This window comes from Hippocampus zosterae, chromosome 4 (genome assembly GCF_025434085.1).
Source record: "Hippocampus zosterae strain Florida chromosome 4, ASM2543408v3, whole genome shotgun sequence".
Classification (NCBI taxonomy): Eukaryota; Metazoa; Chordata; class Actinopteri; order Syngnathiformes; family Syngnathidae; genus Hippocampus; species Hippocampus zosterae.
This window is the reverse complement of record NC_067454.1, coordinates 23,998,949-24,020,960: the sequence shown is the minus strand read 5'-3', so window position 1 is coordinate 24,020,960 and position 22,012 is coordinate 23,998,949. Positions and strand designations below refer to the sequence as shown.

Genomic DNA, 22,012 nt, shown 5'->3' with positions numbered 1-22,012 from the left:
ATACAATTGTTTAGGGTGGTTGACTGGTTAGCAGGGGTACAGGGTTCGATTCTGGCTCCGGCCTTTCTGTGTGGCCTTTGCATGTTCTGTCTGTGCCTGTGTGGGTTTTCTTCTAGTATGATGGTTTTCTCCCACATTCCTAAAACATGCATGGCACGTTGATTAGGCACTCCAAATTGTCCGTAAGTGCGATTGTGAGTGCCAAATGGTTGATCGTCTATGTGTGCCCTGTGATTGTCTGGCAACCAGTGCAGGGTGTACCTCGCCTACTCTCAATGACAGCTGGGATAGGCTCCAGCACGCCCCACAACCACTGTGAGGATAATCGGATTAAAAAAAAAAATAGATGGATGGTATTCTGAGTGACATTTTAAACTCTTTTAAGAATATTGAAATTAAATACCAAGTACACATGTTCATGACTTGTACGTTTTTTTTGTTTGTTTTAGGAAAGGTGTAAAGGAGAAAGGTCTGAAAATGGCTGGCATTGAATGGGTTTATTAATTATATTGATTTATGTGAAGATACTGAACATGATCATTTGTCAACATCATGTATTTATGCTAAGACTAAAGCTTCATAAACCTGCTCTGGAATAACTGTTTTTAATTCATTCATTCAATGATTAATTTAAAACAAAGTACAGCCATAACACAGGCATGGCTTGTACAATCAAAGAGTCAAGTCAAGTCAACAGTATTAATAGAGCACTTTCAAACAGCCATCGCTGCATACAAAGTGCTGTACATGGACCAATTTAACATGCACAATAAACAGTAAGACAAATCGGTAATAAAGGCAGTAGAAAGCACCAAACAGTAAAATCAAGAACAAATCTAAGTCATGCTGAGTCGAATGCCAAAGAATACAAGTGAGTTTTGAGGAGGGCTTTAAAGATGGGCAGCGAGGAGGCTTGCCGAATGGGAGGTGTGCAACTGTTGTATTATGCTGTACAGTATAATGATTTGGACAATTTTGCTCATCCCTTGTGAACCAAGTGGCATTTGCACCCATCACACTTCTTTTAATTGCAAACAGTTGCAACAACGTTCCGAAATTCAGCATTGGTGTTAAGCTTATGTGACTAAACTCTCACCAAAAATAAAACACAATGTACCGGTATTCATTTCCCCCCCCCCCCCCTCCCCCCCATTTCAATCACGGTCGCCACAATATAGCAATAAAGATATTGCTTTTAACATGGTGTACATACACTTCACAAAAAAAAATAAAATAAAAACCAGTTATGCATAAAATCAATACATATTTTAGTCTCTTTTTAACAGTGGTGTATGCTTGAGTAGACACAGTACTAATGTAAGATGAGATAACTTATTAGTTATCTGAAAGAAAATCTGAATAGTTTATACAATGATAATGAATTAATAAATACATCTGCAAATGACTACATGGCTTAAAACCGAAATGATTTAAATTGAAGAAAGTAGCACTATTTAAATCTAACATTACTTTGGATGTGTAACAAGACACACTCAGGTAGATGTGACCAAAAAATCAAAATCAAAAATTAAATGATACTTTTAAACAATGCAAATCTCTGAGATGTCAGAAACACACAACTTATAGTACTGATGATTTGTCCGTGAATGCACGTACATGTACTGAGTTTCCAAAATACCTGTAATAAACACAATCATGTTGATGGACTTAGAACAAAAACGTGTTCAGTCAGACGTTGATATGATTTAAAAAAATTAAAGGTACATATAGTAATGTTTTGAATGACTAGCATCCTACATAAAGTGTATATATATATATATATATATATATATATATATATATACTGTATATATACATAAATACCTCTGTTTAATGTAGTGATTGTTCAGTTTAATACTGCTGGAGCCTGTTCCATCTGAAATTCTGGACATATTGTCAGTGTTGAATGTCTTAAATAAATAATTTAATCAAATACTTGAATTAAAGTTTGGTTAATTATATTCAGTCCTCTAAATTGTCCTGAGGGGTGAGTGCAAATGGTTGTCAATGTCTACCCTGTTATTGGCAGGTGTCAAGTCCAGGGTAGGCTCCAGCTCACTTGGGGACCTTGATAAAGATAAGTGGCAAAGAAACGTAGATAAATGGATGGAGAGGACATTAATTAAATATGCAGACGTGATTTTTTCAAAGCAGTACAGTATTGCACAGATAAATTCTTTGGTTGTGTGGGCGAGTCGGTGCCTCCTGATCCTGACATGGGATAGCTGTGTCATCAAGCAGGATATGTCAGCTCAGGCTGGCCTATCTGTCAGCGCCATCAGCAAGCCAAGGATCAGGTACAGAGAGTTGGGGCTCACCGTCAGTCCCTGTGACCTCCCTAAATGAGTACATTCAAATCATTGCAAACATCCGACTGTCAAATGCATTTGCATATTAGTGTTAGAATACTGAACAACTAGAATGCTTAAGCTTCCAGTATTTATGGTGAACACGTCGTGCTCAATTGTTTTCCACACGCTTGGCTGAAATACCAAAAATAAATGTAGAAAAAAATGTTTAATTAATTTGATATAAGCCCTCAAGAGGAAATGTAACTCACTCTCTTGTATATTTGTGTTGCACACCACACAGAGAAACACATCACACACATGCAGGCATGCAAGGTGAGATGCCAGAGAGAATGTGGCGCGCAAACTATTGATCTGGAGGCTGGGGTGAGTCACTAACCGGGTCAGTGACTAACCCCAGCCTCCAGATAAACCTGTGTCAAACATATGGCCCCCGGGCCGGAACCGATCAGGTCCGCAGGATAATTTAAAGATGAAAAATTGCATAAAAGGCACAGAATGAATATTTTTAATATAGTGCACTTCATGGATTATCCACTAGGGAACACACTGTTTTGATCATTGAAGAAGACAACAGCAGTCTCTGTCACCGAGACAGACCTCCCCCAACACTGCAGACGCTATCGAGGACATTTTATTCTGTACATATTTAATAGCACTCTCCTTAGTTTGTAAGGTGTAGGCAGGGATTACATTTAGATTTTATATGCATATGTGTCATCGTAAAGTGCATTATTATATTTTTCAATACCAATTACTTGTTAAAGTTTTGTGCCTTTGTACAATCAGTGGGATCAGTTGCAATGCATAGATGTGAATGACAAAAGTAAATTGCACATTTGTCTAAGGAAATCTAAGGTGTTTATGAAATGTTTTGTAAAAGATATGTTCATTAAATTTTAATATTTTCCTAATGTTCTTGTGCTTCTTTAGATCACAACAAAGGAAATACATGATATGTTGGTTATTTATAGCATAGCATGGTATAATTTTAATGGTCCGGCCCACTTGACATCTACCGAGGCCGTATGTGGCCCACAATGTGAAATAACTTTGACACCCCTGGCATTAGTGCCTTACTCAGAGGCAAAAAGTGGGCAAAAAGCCATCTAGCATCTTTTCAACAACCAGTTACCATTTTCCACAGGGCCATGTGTGTTGCGGATACATAATACTAAGCTGCCCGAGTTGCGATGGTTGGACAAAGACAACAACAGAACACTTTGCTCATAAACCATATAAACGTGTTCAAACCGTTGCTGTCATTGGCTTTATCATTACAACATATTTTTCTCTGAGCGGGGTGGTGCGAATGACAGGTGGGTACACACAATTGCAGCAAAGAATACATCGTATCCAGAGAGGATTAATAATACAACACAGTTATTTAGATGGAAAATAAATGCTCCCAAATAGTTTTGTTTATACGGGTACATGTGGGTATGTGAGGTGCAGATATTGTTTTCCATTGAATAATTTAAAACAGTCTTCCAACTGAGAGCGTCAATAAAATTTTCTCCTTCCACATTGGTAAACATAAATAAATGAATAAATGGCATGCGTGTTCCTCAGTAAAGAAACAGTCACAACTTATTGATCGGAGAGACAGTAATGTAATGCGCAAGAGCGCTGCTGTGTTGACTCACTCTGCTACTACCGATGCACAGACACTTGTTTCCAGACACCGTAACATTTGGTTGTTTGTTACCATTGCACCAGATGAAGCCATTTGGACTGGTACTGATTGAATGGCTTTAGGCGCAAAATAATGCAGTCAGACAAGCAAACAGTAATAGAATAAATTCCTTTGCTCCGTGGTAATGAATGAACCCGCTGATGACAATGCCTCAAACAGAGTATCCAAAAGAGTGTGACTTGAGTTCGGGAGCTCTCTGTCAATCAAAACAGCGCCCACCTCGGACACTGCATATGTTTACCCTAAAGTTGACCCAGAAGGAGATAAACATGCATAATAACTACTACAGGTTCCCTTATCAATTACAGATACAGATTACCAATTTTTTTTTTTTTTTTAGGAGGGAATGCAAAAACTTTGTGTGAGTGCACACCTTTTGAAGCAAACAAAAACGCAACCTGAAACTTTGTCGCTAATTTTTAAACATGCTGAATTAATTATCAGTATTGGGCCATGTTTATATTCTGCACGTAACCAATGAAAAAAGTAGAACACAGATTAAAAAAAAAATATGTAAGGAGTGTCTTCACCTCTAAAATCCACATGCCTGTCCTCCCAGGGCGTCAGCACCATAAAGAGAGCAGTCCTCTGAACATCTGACAGAGCTGCGATTTGCTGCTCTGTTACTGCAGCAGCCTGCTCATGAGAAAACATGCTAATCTGCCGCTGATGGAACACAACCTTCACGTGGTAAGACATGAGGACAAGAAAGCAGAAGACACCAAAAGAATTAGCAGAATGCAATATTCACAGCGATGAAGAGCTTTCAGTCAAAGGAAGAATTTTGTTTAAGAGAAGTCAACTTACAGCGAACTTGTCATGGGGGATCATTGAGATCGCCATCGGTGTTATTCCTTCTATTTGCTCTTTTACCAACGCTGACATGGCCATATCTGGGAGACCAGCTGTGAGAAGTTAATGTGGAGACTATGTGTCGGGATTGAAACATGTACATGCTCCAAAGTACAATGCTGATTTGAAAATAGGCAAGGAAAAAAAGGATGTTTTTTTAATGTCTCTAAAGTGAAGTATTCTTTATCACAAAGCTGTTCCATCCATCCAATGTGTTAATATTTTTAAAATGATAATAATGCACCATTTTTGATTAAGATCAACAATGAGTGGCAAGCAGTTCGGGTGTACCCGTCCTCTCATCTAAAGTCACCTCGGATAGCCTCGTTCATGGCTCAAATTAGGACAAGTGGATGATGGACAGATGAGTATTTCAACAAATGTGCATCATAGGCGAATGCTAAGTACCTGCCAGACTTCCTATCTCAATGAAGACTTCCATCCCCCATGAACTGATGGGTCCAAAAGCCAAACTGTGGGTCAACAGGCCCGCCAGCGCTGACAACTGTTCTTCTGAGCAGGAGAGCTTGAGCTGACCCAACCAGAGCACCGCCTTGCTACAACCACCAGGGGGAAACAGAGTGAATCAGTGAGATTCAGGGTGATGAATATCAAGATGTTGATTTGCTCACCTGAACTCAACAGCATTGAAGGAGCTCATTTCTGTTGCTTTAGCTCCGCACACCATGTATCCAATGGCTACCAGAATGCTGGAGTCAAGTTGGCTCGGGTTCAGCTTGGTGGAGTTCAATGTTGTTGTAAATAGTGCAACCAGCTAAGGAAAAAAGTAAGTGCCGTCACCTGTCTAACGCTTTAAATTACAAATGTGAGGGATTTGCATCACGCCAACCACTGCAGACGGAGTTGAGGCACCGTGGCAAACTGAGTAGCCACCGTCCGTGTAATGTACTAGAGCAGTACAAAAAAAACCTCATTTTTTTTGTCACGGGCCACATTTTAGTTACTGTTTCATTTGGAGGACTGTTATGACTGAAACCATACAAAGAAGTCAAGAATAACTGTTGATTCCCCTGTTATTTAAATTATAATCATGAGGGGTTTAGTAACAAGAAAATGCATAGGCTATATCTCTTATGTATTACACACAAAATTTTGATAGACCTTTTAGAGCGGATCATGGAAGTTGAAATGTTTGAGCTGCTTTTGCGGGCCATATAAAATGATGTGGCGGGCCAGATCTGCCCCCGAGCCTTGAGTTTGACTGTGGACTAGAGGAAGCTCAACGGAAATATTAAAATTGTTTTTAAAAAGTTTGCTCCAACTTCTATTGTCATCACATTTCGTCACAGATGGCAAAAAACAAAAAGAGTACTCACGCTCTGTACTTTTAGAAGTACGGGTACTTCTGTAAAAAAGACTGGTAAATGTAAAAGTAGGCTACTGATTAAACTCCTGTACTTTAAGTACGGTACAAAATGAAAAAGTATTTTTCCTGTAAATCATATACAAGAGCCATTTTGATATAATGCACAACTACAAAAAAAACTCTTTTATGAACTTGAATCGGACTAAAAATCAATTGTCTCATGACACGTCTTGTGCTGTTCATGAAGAGCCAGCTCGCATTGGCTCAACATTTCTCACATACTAAAATTGGTTTACTGACAACAGACACCTTACCTGTATGTTTTTTTAATTTGTTTTGTTTTTACATTATGTCATCATCCGCAGACTGAGAAAAATAAAAAAGCCTATTTTGACAAAATAAGGACTCGAGACTACTAATATCTTAAAGTAGGGGGTAGAAATAAAAGGTGCAGAGGAAAATAAGGACTCAAATATCTGAAAAACTCAAGTAGAGTAACCAAGAATTTGTATTTCATTATTTCCCTACCACTGCATGTGAAATATCAGATATTCCTCCCATAGTACTCCGGTAAATATGAAACACTAATCCTGTGTTTTATGGCAATGTGAATTTTATTTGAGAAAGAGTCCATTCATCTTACAGTGTCTATATATCCACCCATCCATGAAAGTAAATGCATCCAGGCACTTACCTGCTTGCTGCTCCACTCATTGATGGCGCCCAAAGAAGCAATGCTGCTCCTTTCAGTCAGTCGGAGCATACCGATCTCCTCTGGTGTCATTTCCAGGGTCAGTCGGCCCATCTGACTGATGATGGACTGGGAGAAGGACGAGACTGGGCCGAACATCTTCATTCCATTCCATTCGATCAGCAAAAGAAAAACAAGGATAAAATGCAGACCGAAAGTTTTATTGTAATGATGCTCACTGCAGTGTTGCAGAGTCTTACTTGTTTGACTTTTCCGAAGACTTGTTTACGTTGGTAAGATGCAAGATGGGGATCGTGGCCAATCAGCTCCAGGCAGTTTGTGAAGGCTGCTGGCGACATGCTCGTCAGGCTGTTAGTGGTCCAAGCAAATGGAGATGTTGTCTGCAGAATCTCACATGTGGGAACCATCGGAGCCGCTGTTCAGAAAATAAAAATGCCATGATTGTATGGATAGCTGTGACACAATGCATACAGAACCTTAACTCCGTGCATTTAATTAAGGTCAGTGCAGTTTCCCACATTGCTTTAAAAACAGTGACAGGTTGGAGAACCAAACTGATGCTTACGCGACTGAGGATTTATCTTGAGGAAACCGAAAAAGAACTGCAGAACAAACTGCTGCTTTTCAGCAAAGCGCCTCTTCTCACTCTCATCTAAACAGTGAAGAGCCACAACCCGGCGTTCCCACCGGCGCTGGCTCAGGAACAACTTCTCGATACGGCCAACAGTCATCAAACCCTGTTGTTGAAACACACGAATGATCACGACGACGCACTGATGGTTTACAGGACATCACCTGATCCCGACACCTTCTGAGCATACAGGATATCATTTCAGGCTCTCTCGGTTTCATGGGTCATATCAAGTAACAATCCAAACAGATTGCTGTGGATTTTGGGACCCGATAGAATAATTGGGCTTGAAGACAAATGCAATGAAGATTTATAGCTCACAGCAAAACGGTTTAATTTTCTCTAACTCTCCAAAACATGGCCATTTTACAAACATTGAACTCACCAAAGAAATCTTCTGCAGTTGGTCCTGAGGAAGGAAAAATAGAAACCGATCAATCTGACTGAGTGTCGTCTGGTTCCAGTTCTCCACCGCAGAGCTGAAGAAAACACACACACACACACACACGTATGATAGCTGCTCTGTACACAACAAATCATTCTGATTTGAAGATTTAAAAAAAAAATCCAGTAAATAACATTAAAAAGAAGAGCGGCTCCTTGAGTGACTTGTAATTGGATGTTGTTTTATACCCGAATGCAGCAACTTCCAGCAGCATACGAGCCACAATGTCCATCTTGCTGCTGCTGTAGCACAAGGTCTGAAGAAAATCCAGATTGTTCAAAAAGAATGCGCGATCCAGCTGGATCAGAATCTCATCTGAAACAAATGTGGCCATGATGTCCAGAGAGCGGAAGGCTTCCTCGGTGTATACACCAGTGTACATTCCCTGGAGGCACAAGTGAAGTGACAAAGATGTCGACAGTGGATAAGTGACAGAGTTTGAGTCAACAGTAATTTGAAAGATTCTGCACGGAAATTCTGACCAGCCTTTGCACCATCTTGTCCACAAGAAGCAGCTGTTCTGTTTTTGACATCATGAAAAATGGAACGGGGTCCTGAATAATCATTTTCCGCAAAGTGTCCATCACATCTGAAGGAAACTTTTTAATGGTGCTCACCCTGGAGAGAAAAGCACAACGTCATATCTGAAACTACTGAACATGAAAGATGACTTGACGTGAATGATGTTGGGTTTTTTGTTTTTCTTGTCACGATCTATCAGTGAATCCATCTATTCTATTTTCTGCAAGATCAAAGGTAAGTGGAGCACATCTGACTTTGAGAAAGACGCTTTGGTAAGTGCTGGGCCGGGCACACAATCACAAGGCGGACGGGGAGGGAAAAAATCACTACAACAGAGTTTAAGAATCTTCAGTGAACCTAGAAATAATATTTTGGAATATTTCTGAAATGTAATTTATTTTTTAAATGTTAATTCGTTAACACTGCCAATCCCATCCAATAAATGGGTGAAAACACCTTCTTTTGCAGGGGATAATAAATATTACTCAGATTTGACTGATACTGGTATACAACCACAATGATAAACATATTTTTGTTTTTTAATAATTTGTGCTTGTTTAGACCAGTACACGTCAACCTAATGTTAAAGGCTTACTTATAGTTTTAGGTTCACACTTACGGCATAGACAGGGCGAGCTCCACTCCTAAGTCTTCAACCAGTTCAGAGAAGAACTGAAACTGATAGAGCTCCTCGATCACGCATTTTTTCTGCATTAGGGAGCAAACAGTCACTTCAGTGCATTTTCGCTATCGCATGACTTGGGATGACAAGTGAGACAATTTTCTTGTCAATTTCTAGCTACATTTTACCAGTGACGTGTGCAAAGGACCGGGCTGCTCCCTGAGGAGGGCCAAGATTTTCCTAAGCGCTGCGGGTGAGGTATCGGCCCTGAAATGCTGCTGTAAGGCCTGGCAGCTCATGCCCTGTACCAGCATCCCAAGACTCCTGATCATGTAAAGTGCACAAAGACACAAATATATTGAGTCTGAAAAATATTAACACAATGATTGGCAGAACACAGAAATGAGTAGTCTTGTTGCACACAGATGGTGTGTCAACGTAATTAGATTTGAACCCTTTCAGGGACAGCGGTTACGACAGCAGACAGCTAGTCATGTTATCACAGTGGTTCTCAATTATTTTCTGTCATGCCCCCCTTCGGAAGTGGAAAACATCTCGCCCCCCCCTCCCCCCTGCACGACTATAAATAGTATCATTTGTCTATAATATTGTACAAGTACACCTTTGCATAACACTGTATCCTTATTAACGTACAAGAGAATAAAAAAGAAAGAAATACGGACCAACTTACAACAAAGAATAGCTCTAGTAACTGGAACAGAAAACATTTTAAGTGCATCTGAAATTCAAAAATTGCATTAAATCCTTAATTTAACTATAAATGTTTTTTGACTGACCATGACAAACCATACGATACTGAAAAATAAAATTACATAAAATCAATAACTAATAATGCATTCAAACTAATCACGAACATTATCTCAGGAGCACAATATTTAAAAAAAACTTTAACCAGCAAAACAAAAATATATAAAATGATTTGTGCTTTTTTTTTTTTAAATCGAAGATAATGTCTGGATTAATGGCTACAATGAGCACGTTTTACAATGCACAGCTTTTTAAAGAAAGGTTTGAAGCAGGACACAGCAACTCCGGGCTCCTGCTCAATGTATAATGGGACCTGTATTTAAGTTTAGTGAAGTTGCAGTCACCAAGAGGCATGATTGTGGGCAATATTCGGCACATTTTCGCTGGAAAAAAAACTCTAGCAGCTTATCAGCGTGATTGTGGTGTAATGTCTTTAAGTGGAGCTTTAATTTATTGAGCTTCATGCTGTCTGCAACCAACAATTTTAGACACAATAAGCTCACTGATCTTTCCTCATCTGTAGTCAATTACTTCCTCCCTTAGAATGCTCCCTGCACAAACTCTGAGAATGAGAGCGTCACTGCTCCCTAACGTACTGGAGGTGCAACTGCACATTATTTTAGGACAGTAAAACAATTTCAAAAGCATGTTTCCCGAGGTCAAACGCGCCCCCTTGACGGAGCCTCACGCCCCCACAGGGGCTCGCGCCCCACTATTTGAGAAACACTGAGTTATCAGGTTACAGGGTGCATCAAACGGTACAAAGTTATACTTACAGGAAGTCTTTGATCAGGCTTGATCTTGTATTCCGCTCCGTTTTTAGTATTGCTATAGCCTGAGGAAGAACATGAAAACATCTTATGGTGTTACATAATTGTGGCATGCTGATTTGTACAACTTGCGAGAAGTTTCCATCCTCCCTTGCCGCGGTGAAAAACAATGGAAATATGATATAGAGACACTTGACTTGTCGTCTGTTGTTTCCATGCAAGTCTAATTCCAGGAACAGCGACATCATCTGCCCTTTACAATTTAATAATTCAGTAAGTACTGTAAACACACACCATCTCATCTACGAAGGGTATTAGAAATGTGGGCACTTTTAAGCCAAGCAATGTTGAAGGAAGATGAGATGTGTGAAACCTGCTGTGTGTTCCACGCTTTAGAGGATACACTGGAGCTGTTGTCCATTAGTAGACGAGCTCTGGGCAGTACGCTAAGAAGGGGAGTGCAACAAAGTAGTGGCTCGACATCGTCCAACCAGAAGATCACCTCTGGAAAGCCCTGGTAAGAATAAAGGTAAATAAAATAGGCAAAAGTTGGCATACTACCCCCCCCAAAAAAACAACAACCAAACAAACAACAACAACAACAACAAAACTGCAGCAGTAGCCCATCATAATTATTTGGGGTTTGGAACCCAAAGATTTCAGATCCTGGCTAGTTGCATACGGATGTTGGCCAATGCAACTCAGCACAGGGGCAGAGTGAGGATCTACAGGCATCCTCACGCTGCCTCTGTTCGGATGTCTGCATGTGTGTGCTCTGCCGCTCTCTGTGTTGTGTGCACAAAAATTGCAGCGATTTAACCAAATTTTCACTTGAGGCATCATAACGAGTATAAACAACATTTAATTCAAATCTAATTCCAGCAAAAGCCAGTTTCTTTAGAACGTATATAGAATTTCCATCAGATCGATCTCAATATAGCAAATAAAAGAAAAAAAAAACGACCATTCAATTTGAAGGTTTCATACCCATAGTTTTGTGGCGACGGCATTTGCTTGTGTTGGACGGAGACCTGCTGAGTGTTGCGCGAGGCCAGGAAGCGATGACAGCAGCCTGTCAGATGTCAGCATCAATAATGTCTCTGTCTTTACTCCTACAGTGATAGAGCCCAGCTCCTGGAGGCGACCTGGAGCGCTAAGCTAGATAGCAGGAGGGTGGGAGTGGGGGGCATGGAGGGGGTCACGAAAAACTAAACCACTACAGAACAAACCAACAACTTTCATTTTGAGGAGAAAAAAAACCTACTGCATTGACAGATGAGAGCTTATCAACAATGATGGAGGCCTGCAATGCATACGAAACACGAGATCAATATGAAGTGCACTTCGAGAGCATGAACAGGGCTTAAAACATTTTGTGAACAGTGAGTGAACAGCTGCCATCTCGGCTCTTAATCGACAAAGAAACGTGGCAGTGTATTAAGTTTGTGAGCCCCAAAATTTTCAAAGAATAAGCGATTTGTTTGTATTACATAGAGGAAAAACAATAACACACATTTTTGCAATTGTACAACCATTGGTGTCCTTACAATGATGACCTGTTGTCTTGTGAAATTCACAGAAGCAATTTGAATCACAAACATGAAAACTGAAGAGATCATTTGGCCATGACATACAATAAACATTACAGAGTGATCTGAAAAGACATGACAGACAAAAGTACCTGAACCCGTTTCTCCAATTTTCCATTTTAAATTGCTTCCAAATTCATTTTAGAAGTAAAAATGTGTCTGCTCTGTACATTGTAAAAGTGTTTTATTGTTTTCTTATTGATTTAGAAAATTTATTTTGTCATCAATGTGTGAAGTGTTATCAACATGCTATAAGAAATCGAAACAAAACAAAACAAAACAAAAAAATGAATCTCCCAACTCATTATTTGGTTTATCTGTTTATCACCAGGCGACACGGTGTTCCAAACCCAGACTGAGTTCCTGAATTAAAAAGTGGTTCACCATAACGCATGGAATTTTTCCTGTCTTGCCACCAACGACATCCTGTGAAATCCCAACGTGTGCACCTCTTTACCTGTGCAGGACTGAACGACACCGCTCTGAGGGCAGGAAGTGCTGCAAGTAGCTGCGAGGGAGAGAGGCCTAGCAAGAAAATCGCACCCAGGGAGGGCAGAAGTTGTGCAATGTCTGCCAGTCTCTCGGGACTGAGTGAAGATGGGATTCTTAACTCAGTGCTGTTCAGGAACAGACTGGAGGTCTGCAAGGAAACAACAGGCAAAGCAGCATGAAGCATACAGAAATACTCCGAAGCAGGGCCCAACCGATATGGACTTTTTGAAGGCGATGCCTATTTTTTGGGCAGAAAAAAAAATCCACATTTCCAATTAATCGGTCGATTAAATAATATAGAATGCATAAAACAACATTTCCCCCTCAGTGTATTTCAGTGAGTGTCAGTTAAACGGGAATTTGCGCTATCCGTGCGCTGTCCTGGGACAGTTGACTGGAACTCTATTGCAGGGATTGGGATTATTGCAGAATCTCAATGTTATTTATTACACGTGACAATTTGACATTCCAGTACAAATTTAACGAGGATCATGAAAGTTGATATTCGTGATTTGCTTTAGCGAGCCACATAACATGACCCGAGCCTTGAGTTTGACGACTTGAGATCGAAACTCTTCATACATACCGTATTTTCCGGAGTATAAATCGCCTTTCAAGATGACATGTATGTTTCTGGTGTTGGATTTTATCAAATAAATGTTCCCAAAAAATGTGACTTATACTCCAGTGCGACTTATAAGTTTTTTTTTTTTCATTCTTAATTATGCAGTTTTTGGCTGGTGCGATTTATAATACAGAGCGATTTATAATCTGAAAAATACAGGAATTAAGAATAAAACGGCATGGTAGAGACGTATGTGTGAGGTCAGTATTACATACGCACATCTGCTGTATAAAATCGGGAATGTAAAAATATTTAGCCAATTCTTTAACTCCAAACAAGAACTATAATTGGCTGATTTAATCGGCTGGCCGATTACCGTATTTTCACGACTATAAGGCGCCATTAAAAGTCTTAAATTTTCTCCAAAATGGACAGGACGCCTTATGGTGCGGAGCGTCCTTTATATGCGCTGAGTTCCAAAATCTGACTGACAGCCGACACGCTGTTTATATAGAGAAAAGGCGGAAGTGACTGTGAAAGAAGTCGGCCAATCAGGGAAGGGTGGGCGTGTATATATACATATATGGAGAGGGAGAGAGAGAGAGAGAGGGAGAGAGAGGACAGACAAGCTAGTCCGCCAATGGTGAAGGGTGGGCGTGTAAGTGGACGCCTCAAGCCAGTACCAACACTTGTATAGCGTGTGGCAATGTGCATTGTTGCAAAACAACTCCGGTTTTGGTTTCTAAGAACCCCTGAAAATAAATTCGACAAAAAGACACGCCTACGAAGCTCAGTTCAAACTTAAAGCCACCGGTTATGCTTTTGGCATGCGTGCCCATCTCACAGCAGCGGTGAAAAAACAAGTCAAGCAAATGAACTCTGAGCTTGCCGTTATTCCCGGAGGCTTGACTAAAGAACTCCAACCACTGGACATTGGCATCAACCGGGCGTTCAAAGTAAAGTTGCAAACGGCATGGGAACAATGGATGATCGGTGGCAAACACAACTTTACAAAGAGTGAGAGGCAGCGCTTGGCGAGTTACGCCACAATTCGCAACAACGAGAGGGAAGGCGGCGTTTTTGATGGATTACGGTACTTGCACAATTGTTCAATTCTTTCTACACACACGCGCTGCCACCATGTTTCTCTCTGTTATTTACTTTCAAATGTGGGAAAGCTTCACACGAGGGAAATGTTGACTTTGCTGTTGCTACTCTTTCCGCTCGGCAATGCGTAGCAACTCACACTAGCATGTGATGCATTCAATGACAACTGAGATGTGCAGTCCTCTGCTTCTGATACAGAGGATGAGGACTTTGATGGATTTCTGGGTGATGATTGATCGAAAAACGTGAGAACATTGTACGATGGCTAAATAAAATACACCCGAACTCAGTTCTGCTTTCGTTGCCTTTTTAAAAACGTGTTTTTATCTTATCTGTATGTCTTGGCATGCTACCGTATGCTTCAAGCTAACGTGTTAGAGTGCGCGCATGCATGCCGTATGTTTAAGCTGGCGTATGTTTTACCACTGTAAAACTGCGGCTATTCGTACGATGCGTCCTGTGTATGTGTAAAATACAGAAATGTCACGCATTAATGAGACTGCGGCCATTAGTACGATGCGTCGAATAGTCGTGAAAATACGGTAATCGGTCAGGTCCTTGTCAAACACCTCTTCATTCAATATCCTGAAAAAGTGTTAAAATCTTTGACTGATACCATAACCGAAAACAATCATTTTAAAAATGCAAACCAATTAACAACACAAAATAGAGAAGGCATCCCAAATCTACGTGGCTGCTCCTTACCAAGTGACTTGGTAGGGTTAGTCCGTCGTGAGTGCAGTTCAGGATGACATCCCAGATTACACTGAAGGCCTCACTGCATTTGTATGCCAGGAGGTCACTTGGCTCTGCTTGGCAGGAGAGACTGCCCATCCTAACACCACAAACACAGAGTGTCAACAGCCCAATCCTGATAGGAAATGACATCTTGAGGAATTAATCGACAACGCTTAAATTTGGTCATCCAACATCGGGTACAATAGCACAATCTAATGACCTCTGACACAAAAGATTTCTAATGTCGCATTCCTTTCATTCAGCCAAATAATGTCACTCAAATTTTATGACACAGCACAGCTGTGCACATGTAAAAAGCACAAAGACAAAAATAAATGCATTGCTTTATTAACATCTTTTTCACAGTGTCAATCAAAACTGAACGTTATAATATTTGTGAAGGCAGAGTTTTGGATGAAGCCACCGCATTGGATCTAATGAAGTGTCCGGTGAATTTACAGTACACCGCATGCAATACTTGAAAGAAAAATGGGTCCAAAGGTAATGTTTAGAAGTCGTAAGTTGATCGAATGTTTTGCAGGAGCCTCTGCAGGATTGCCTGACCTGATGAAGTCATCGGCAGTCAAGTTTCTGTAGGTGCCGATGATGCGCCGTGCGACAAATTCCTGCTTCAAGGAAGTCAGTCTGTTCCTTTGCAATACATCCAGCCCATCTAATAGCTAGGAACAAACAGAATTAAGTAATTATTTGAAACTACAGCTCTGTTCAGCAGAGAACAGGCCCTTCAACAAGTCCAACAATATAGAAATCTTTTTTTATGGTTTCGTCGCACACACCTTCCTCGAGTGCATACATTTATGAACAATTCTGGAGATATTTTTTGCTATGTTAATAAAGGTGTTTCACATTATTATTATTATTTACTGAGGTTATCTTCTATCCTTGACAAATGTCCCACAATTTATGAGGGAATCTAGTTTTATTTATGGTGTACAAACAGTATATCCGGCCAAAAACAAATAAAGAAACAAATAAACAAATAAATTGTTAGTTTTATAAGTTTAGATTTTTGTAAAAAATGCCTCGTTTTAGTCTATTTGTTCTTGGTATAGTACAGTATTGTTTTTTTTGTTTGTTGTTTTTTTTCATTTTAGGAGTTGTCAAGTGCAAGAAAAAAAAAAGAAGTCACCAAGTGATGTATAGGAAGCTAACACAAAGGTAGAGTAGCTGTTCTATGTCCTGAGACAAATCGAAGTGGCAGAATCATGTTTCCCCACGTGGTGTCGGAGATCAAAGGACTGTTACCTGAGCAGGTGAGAGGTGTTGGAAGTTGTGGAAGGGCAGGTAAGTTATCACGTTTCCAGTGTCCCTGATGAGTGACTGGTGAGCTTCAGTGATATTGGAGGGGGGCAAAATTTTACTGTACCACAATCCAAAGGCTCGCTGCTGATCTGCAGTCAATTGGCCCAAGTTGCTGTTTATGGTTTCTCTCCTGGAGAAAAAAAGCAGAAAAAAACCCATCTCTACAACTATGAGACATGAAACAGTTAAACGCCTTACGATGCATTCATGTAAAAATCTGAAACTGTGAACATTAGCGCCAGATAAGCACAAAAGTGTCAACTGATGATAAGAATAAAGCTTTGGTTAACACTGTTAAATAAATATAAATAACAATTTGGCGGTGGTTTACAGTAGCGTATAACGGTTCAGCATTATTTGTGTGATATAGTACTTTGGTATTTTATTTAGCTACCAGTACGTGGAGCGACATAATTCACTGCCATCATAATAATAACTATTATTATTAAAAAAACAGCCCAATGAATAAGTGAAAATGCCAACATCCCTAATGTTTGTTCTCACCTGAATGCGTAAGGGAACTTACTGAGGTGAATGGTGATTATACTGTATACAGTACTAGTAAATAATGCAGTAAATAATTTAGTCTCCATTTTCCTATGAAATAGGATGTTTGGTGCATTTATAGAAGTTTAATTTTGGTGCTAATCAAAATAGCACAATTCAGGGTGACTATATTCAGTCTCGTTTCATGCCGAGATTACTGTCCATCTGTTGTAGGTTGAATAAAAATGTAACCAAGGATTGTGTATATCACTATGTCAGTGTGCAGCCTAAATACGGCGTCTCGTACACATCATGATTGTTTTGCAGAGAAGGCAAAGTGTGGATGTCAGTCGGACGGGCCGCTTTGAAAAGGGGAGCCAACTCGGAAAACAGACTTCCATCTTTTGCCAGATGGCTGCTGAACAGCACGGATGTCAGGGTGGACAGGTAGTTCTCTGTCAGCTGGCGTAAGACAACAGCAGAGGGACATTTTATGCATCGTTCGCACCATAATGTCAAATGAAAACATTAAACCGAGGAAAATAATGCGAACAACCTTCAGTGTGTCCTTATTTCTTGTGTAGTATTGGAGGATCAGCCTGAGAGTTGTGACGTGCGCAGCACGAAGCACTGACTTCAAGCTGGCCGATGGTATGCTGAAGTATTCCTAAAAAGACAAAATGGAAGAGAAAGTGTGTCAAAACTACCCTGAAAGGACAGAAATCAAGAACAAATCATTCGACGTATACCTTAACGATGAGATTGTCATTACTGGTTCCAACCTGGGCTGTCTGCATCAAGCTGGTCAGGACTGTCTGCATGGGAGAACAATCACAGCCCAGCACACAGCAAGGCAGTTGAAATGACAAGAGAGTTAAAGCGGTTTGATTTGATGTCATAGGAATAGCACTTATCAGCAAAAAAATAATTATCTTTATTTAATATGAATTAAAACCTAAAAAAATGAAGTATGGTATCAATCTGCCTCAATTCATGCTGCCTCATCGTGTGGATGCAGAGGGAACATTTGCACAAAGGTCAACGTGTGAACACAAGTCTCAAGAATTGCTGAAGCCGATATTTTTGAAACACAAGACCGTTGATAGAACGCAACAGACATATTCATCCAAGCGACTTCGTCTCCATTCGGACACTGTCGGGCGCATATTTGCATCAGGGATTGCAATGACTCCCTGAGACCTGTCAGCAAAATAGTCTTGACTTCCTTTCTGTTGGTCTCTGAGACATTTTGTCCGTTTTGACTTACATTCTTATTCTTTTCAACAGAGAGCAAATTATTATACGCACGGGACGGCATTATTACAAGTATGTACGTGATATCATAGCAGTTGCACTAGAAAGCAATCTGATTCATCTGCCAATCCCTTTATATATAAATCAGCATGTATTGTATTGTATTGTAAATGTTCATCCTCTATTTTGAAGTATAAGGGAATTAATGAATCATTTTAGCAAGGCGCCGAAATTACGGAACAATCACAGTCTTACCCCAAAACACTGCAGCAAGACCCTCTTTTTGTCAAAGTTGTTCTCCCCTTCGAGATAACGAACGACAGCGTCGAGGACACTATTGCGTATGTTCTTGGTGACATGCAGTAAAATGTTCTGGACCTCCTCTATTGCTAGCAAGATGACAACAGAAGTGCTGACTGCTTGGTTCAACACCGCAGCTACGGATGGCGTCACCAGATGAGCCACTCGGGACCTCAGACCGTCTGCCCAGCAGCGTATAATCAATCGCATGAGCATGTTCTGGCTTGCCCCAGGCCTGCAGGCTGCGCTGAAGTCAATAGGACAGGTCCAGTTGAAGTGCATCACTAATTGTTTGGCCAAGCAAAAGTCCTCCGAGGTTGTGTTATGAGTGGTGTTGGTGGCACATATGGTGCTCACCCATAGGCTAATGGGCTCATGTGCCAACGAGTCGAGAAGGGCAGGACTGGCACAAATGGATGACACAAAGTTGAATTGATCATGCTCCCAGCAAAGAGTCAAGAGAGCTGCTTCCGGAAGGGATATATTCCAGGTGGAATACTGGCACTGCTCGTCAGGGTCGAATCCTGAGCCATCATCGTCTTCCCCTCCGTCTACACCCAAACTTGAATGGTTGGCACAATACTTCATCAACCAGGTGTTGTTTTGGTTTGCCATCAGGTTCTGCAGGAGTGTCTCATTGGCGCAGACTTTGGAGGTGAAGTTTTTGGAGTCCGTATTAGCGCAGAGAGCCAATTCAGTCATGTCAACAAAGATGGGGAGAGTCCATTCGGAATACATGCACACCTGAGGAAGAGAAAATTAAAAAAAATAAGCTGAAACTAATTCGAGACATACTGATAGACTGGATTGAGCCAGTTAAAGCACACACCTGAGGTATATCCTCGATTTCCTCAGTTTCCTTGTCTGCGCACACTGTTTTCAGCCATTTGTTCTGGGGATTCTCTAAGAGCTTTTCAAACAAAGTCGCCTCCCAGCAGACATTCTTCTGAAAAGCAAGCTGGTCATGCTGCCAACACAGTCCGACCACTGAATCGTCCACCTGCCGATTCTTCCACGAGTGGTAGTCGCACCAGTCCAAAATTCGAAAAGGTTGCGGGGCCGCAGTGGGCGGGAAAATCAAAGCAACACTGCAGTGATCCTCAAGCCAGGCATTGTCCTGATTATGTAATAAGCTATTTAGAAGGGTTCCGTTAGCGCAAACCTTCTCAGCGAAATCTGCGGGATCATTGCGTATGCACTGTGACAAGACATCTGACGTCAGTTGCATCACATCTTCCCACTCGGAGTAGTGACAGGATGGTGACAACGGTGAATCTGAGCTAGGAAATGGTGATGGAAATGGCAACATTGTGCAGTTCGGCATGAACCTCACATTTTCTGGGTTGGAGGATAATAACGTGAAGAAGCCAGTATGCTCGCAGATGAGTTTTGTAAGTCTTGGACTATCCAGGCTAACGCAGAACTCCAGCAGGTGTGGATCTACCACAACTGGAGGTTGATCAATCCACTGGTGGTAGACGCAGAACTGATCCACCAGGTAGCCGCGTTCCGCTGTGGAATTTGCACAGAAGCCATACAACCAACTGTTCATCCGGTCTGAGAGCAACTTCTTCATCAGTAAAGTATTATTGCACACGTGCTTCACAAACTCCTCCCGTTCGTTGTCGCTGCACAGAGAGACCAGGGCGGCATCCACCACCTGGTTTTCTAACCAGCTGCTGTAGTTACAGACAAGATGTTGGAGGTTGGGAGCTTCTCTGGCTTTTCGGGGGGGTGCGAGGGAAACGTGTGGGCTGTTCACCCGAAAGTTCGACGTGTCTCCAACATCGCACTCCGATGAGCTGCCAAGGAGCGATGACACTAGCGCCTGAATAACATAGCACGTATTGCTCCACACCAGTTCGACCTGCCGGACACTGAGCGAGTTGAGCGCCTGACACAAGGCGAGCACCGATGTGGGCGTTCGTGCTCTCGGTCCATGGAGAATTTCACCACAAAGTGTATCATTGATGTCGGACAGATTTTGGCGATCACATCGAAGCAGTATGTTGCGGCTATTGTCAGCGTGTGCCTCTGGGAGACTGGATTTGCCGGTGGCAGGATTCGGGCATTCTGAACCTGGATATGTGCACGCAGAATGTTCTAGAGGCAGGAGCGTCTCCAGAAGGATGTCGATAAACGAGTCGGTGAAGGACCAGCTCACGTTGTGGTTCAGTCCCCTAAATGAGACAGATTCAACAAATTTGTTCAATAGCGGGCAAAACTGCATACAACTTTAGTGAGCTTTACTCTGAGAAATATGTGTTTGACTTCTTGGACTGGAAATGTAGAATTAAAAAAAAAAGATAAAGCAAAATATATATATATATATATATATATATATATATATATACATATATTATATAGCGATATCGAAATTCACTCAAAATAGAGTTACATTTTCTGTGTGACCAGCAGATCTAAACAAAACAAAACCCTACTGAATAAATTCCAATAAAACACTCAATGTGGAGAAAGTACCCTGGCCATTTTGCTGCAAATATTTGCTTGTTTTTATATAAGGGCAGGACTTTTTTTGGATGGGTTTTCAGAAGACTTCAAAAGTCAGGGGAATTTATGTATGAGGGAAATGCACTCACCACATTATGAGTTGCTGGAGATTTCCTGAAAATCATGGAAAACAAAACATTTTACCAATAAGAAGTTAGACCACACTGAATATTTTGTTGCAATTGTACTGTTAAGACAGGTTACCTTGTTCGCAGCTCTCCCTTTCCTTTGGAGATGGAATTGCTATTCCAAACTGCAATGCTATTTTCACATAGTCCATTGGTACTTGGATTAATGTTGCCATGATGTTGGACATGTACGCAACAGCGGCATCCACCACGCCACTCACTGCACTCATCAAAGTCCCAGATAGTGGAGAGCTTTTTAAGATGGTAAAAAATGTCTGCTGAATGCTTGTCAATGTTGTGGCTGCTGATTCTCCCACCCAGAGAGAGGCGTTCACCATCTTATGATCTGCATCTGGTGCATCACTCAAGGGCGAACATGTCTGGGATCTCAGAGATAAGAAGGTCACCAGCGGTTTGCCTAACTCCAGAGAAACTGTCTTTGTGAGCTCTGCTTTTGCTCCACAATCTTGTCCCTCAGATAAAATGCAAACTAAAGTTTTGGGAAAGTCATCAACGAAGCCCTCTCTTAACAGCGGTTGAAAGACAGAGTAGACATCAGTCAAGACGCCAGAATATGAATTCAAATCCATGGAGGAAGTGTCCGAGCTACGCGTGTTTGCTTCTTCATCAGACAAGTAATGCATCTGACTAATAACTCTTTGGATGTCTGCTTCTAAACTGGCGGTCTGGCTCACTTTTCGTTGTATGAGTCGGGATTGTGGTCTCACTTGATTTATGATCCCTGCAAAAACATAAGCAAACATTCATGTCAACTAAATTCATCGGGAATGGACTCAATGATCTTTGCTGTAGATGATAACTCACAACGAAATGTCATAAAATGATCTTGCATGGAGAAAATAAA

At 41.1% G+C, this 22,012-nt stretch overlaps 1 protein-coding gene across 2 annotated transcripts; it reads right to left on the bottom strand.

Annotated features, from left to right (window-relative positions):
* Positions 1–591: 591 nt before the first annotated feature.
* Positions 592–21,876, bottom strand: strc1 (stereocilin 1). 2 transcript variants are annotated; one of them, XM_052062991.1, is made up of 28 exons: positions 21,224–21,876; positions 21,109–21,133; positions 19,338–20,688; positions 18,464–19,252; positions 17,704–17,769; positions 17,511–17,621; positions 17,262–17,416; positions 16,412–16,598; positions 15,710–15,825; positions 15,113–15,242; positions 12,701–12,883; positions 11,919–11,957; positions 11,642–11,812; positions 11,028–11,168; positions 10,661–10,719; positions 9,305–9,440; positions 9,114–9,202; positions 8,455–8,590; positions 8,161–8,357; positions 7,913–8,006; positions 7,462–7,633; positions 7,136–7,311; positions 6,879–7,034; positions 5,490–5,632; positions 5,266–5,414; positions 4,813–4,910; positions 4,536–4,686; positions 592–2,338 (listed from the first exon to the last, which is right to left on the bottom strand). In XM_052062991.1, the coding sequence occupies exons 1-28, from the start codon at positions 21,789–21,791 to the stop codon at positions 2,253–2,255; spliced, it is 5,874 nt and encodes a 1,957-aa protein (XP_051918951.1). In that variant the 5' UTR covers positions 21,792–21,876; the 3' UTR covers positions 592–2,252. The 2 variants fall into 2 exon arrangements, 1 of the variants encoding a protein (XP_051918951.1); XR_007962040.1 differs by lacking the exons at positions 592–2,338; positions 4,536–4,686; positions 4,813–4,910; positions 5,266–5,414 and having other exon boundaries at positions 7,165–7,311.
* Between the last annotated feature and the right edge of the window lie 136 nt (positions 21,877–22,012).